The sequence below is a fragment of the Aplysia californica genome, unplaced genomic scaffold, assembly GCF_000002075.1.
Source record: "Aplysia californica isolate F4 #8 unplaced genomic scaffold, AplCal3.0 scaffold00250, whole genome shotgun sequence".
Taxonomy (NCBI): domain Eukaryota; kingdom Metazoa; phylum Mollusca; class Gastropoda; order Aplysiida; family Aplysiidae; genus Aplysia; species Aplysia californica.
In genome coordinates, this window is record NW_004797520.1 from 790,665 (window position 1) to 791,474 (window position 810).

Genomic DNA, 810 nt, shown 5'->3' on the forward strand with positions numbered 1-810 from the left:
TTGGGTATAAGGAGCTATTGGTGTCATCGTAAAGGTTGTTTATTTGCCTTGCATTTGAGGGGAAAAAATAATCCATTTATCTTGAATAGAAGTCGACATCTTTTCGATTGAAGGAAGTATTATAGGGTCGCGTGGTTTGAGAAGTAAAATTAGCGAGAAAATGGCCGCCAAAGTTTGTTGACTTCCACAGCTCAAGAGTCCCTGGAAACTGCAAATTTACCTTTTTCGTGCCTTTAATTAACGGTGTTTTTTTTCTATAAAATCCACATATAAAAATGTTTTTGAATAGACATACAAGGTGTTAAGTAAAAAAAACAAAACAAAAAATTTCGAAAAAAAAATTCGAAACTGGCTTAAAAATGCCGATTTTTTCGACTTCATTATTTTGACGAGCGCCTGATTTCACCACGATGATAAGGAGAGGGGCCTACCATTTCCGAGCGTCGGTGAGAGGAGAGGGCGGCGTGTTGTGGAGGGGTCTTCGCTTGGTGGAACCGTGAGACCAGGGACTCGGTTGTGTATCTGGGGGAACAGAACAATCAAATAGGTTGTCTACAACTAGTGACACCCCTACCAATTGGTTTTGTTGTTGTTGAAGTTGTTGCTGTTGTTCTTGTTGGTGGTGGTGTTGTTGTTGTTGTTGTTGTTGTTTTTGTTGTTGTGGTTGTTGTTTTCGTTTTCGCTTTTTTAAGGAGGGTGGGAGGGAATTTTTGGGGCTTTTTTGTTTTCGTTCGTTTAATTATATTGAGTGACATTATCTATCTATCTATCTATCTATCTATCTATCTATCTATCTATCTATCTATCTAT

The 810-nt window shown here is 38.3% G+C and overlaps 1 protein-coding gene across 1 annotated transcript in view; it reads right to left on the minus strand.

Annotated features, from left to right (window-relative positions):
* Positions 1-810, minus strand: part of LOC101853565 (carbohydrate sulfotransferase 15) — a 15,261-nt gene that overhangs the window by 11,681 nt on the left and 2,770 nt on the right. The window contains exon 2 of the mRNA XM_013083701.2: positions 432-522. Coding sequence (XP_012939155.1) covers positions 432-522 — 91 coding nt within the window. The remainder of the gene's footprint in view (positions 1-431; positions 523-810) is intronic.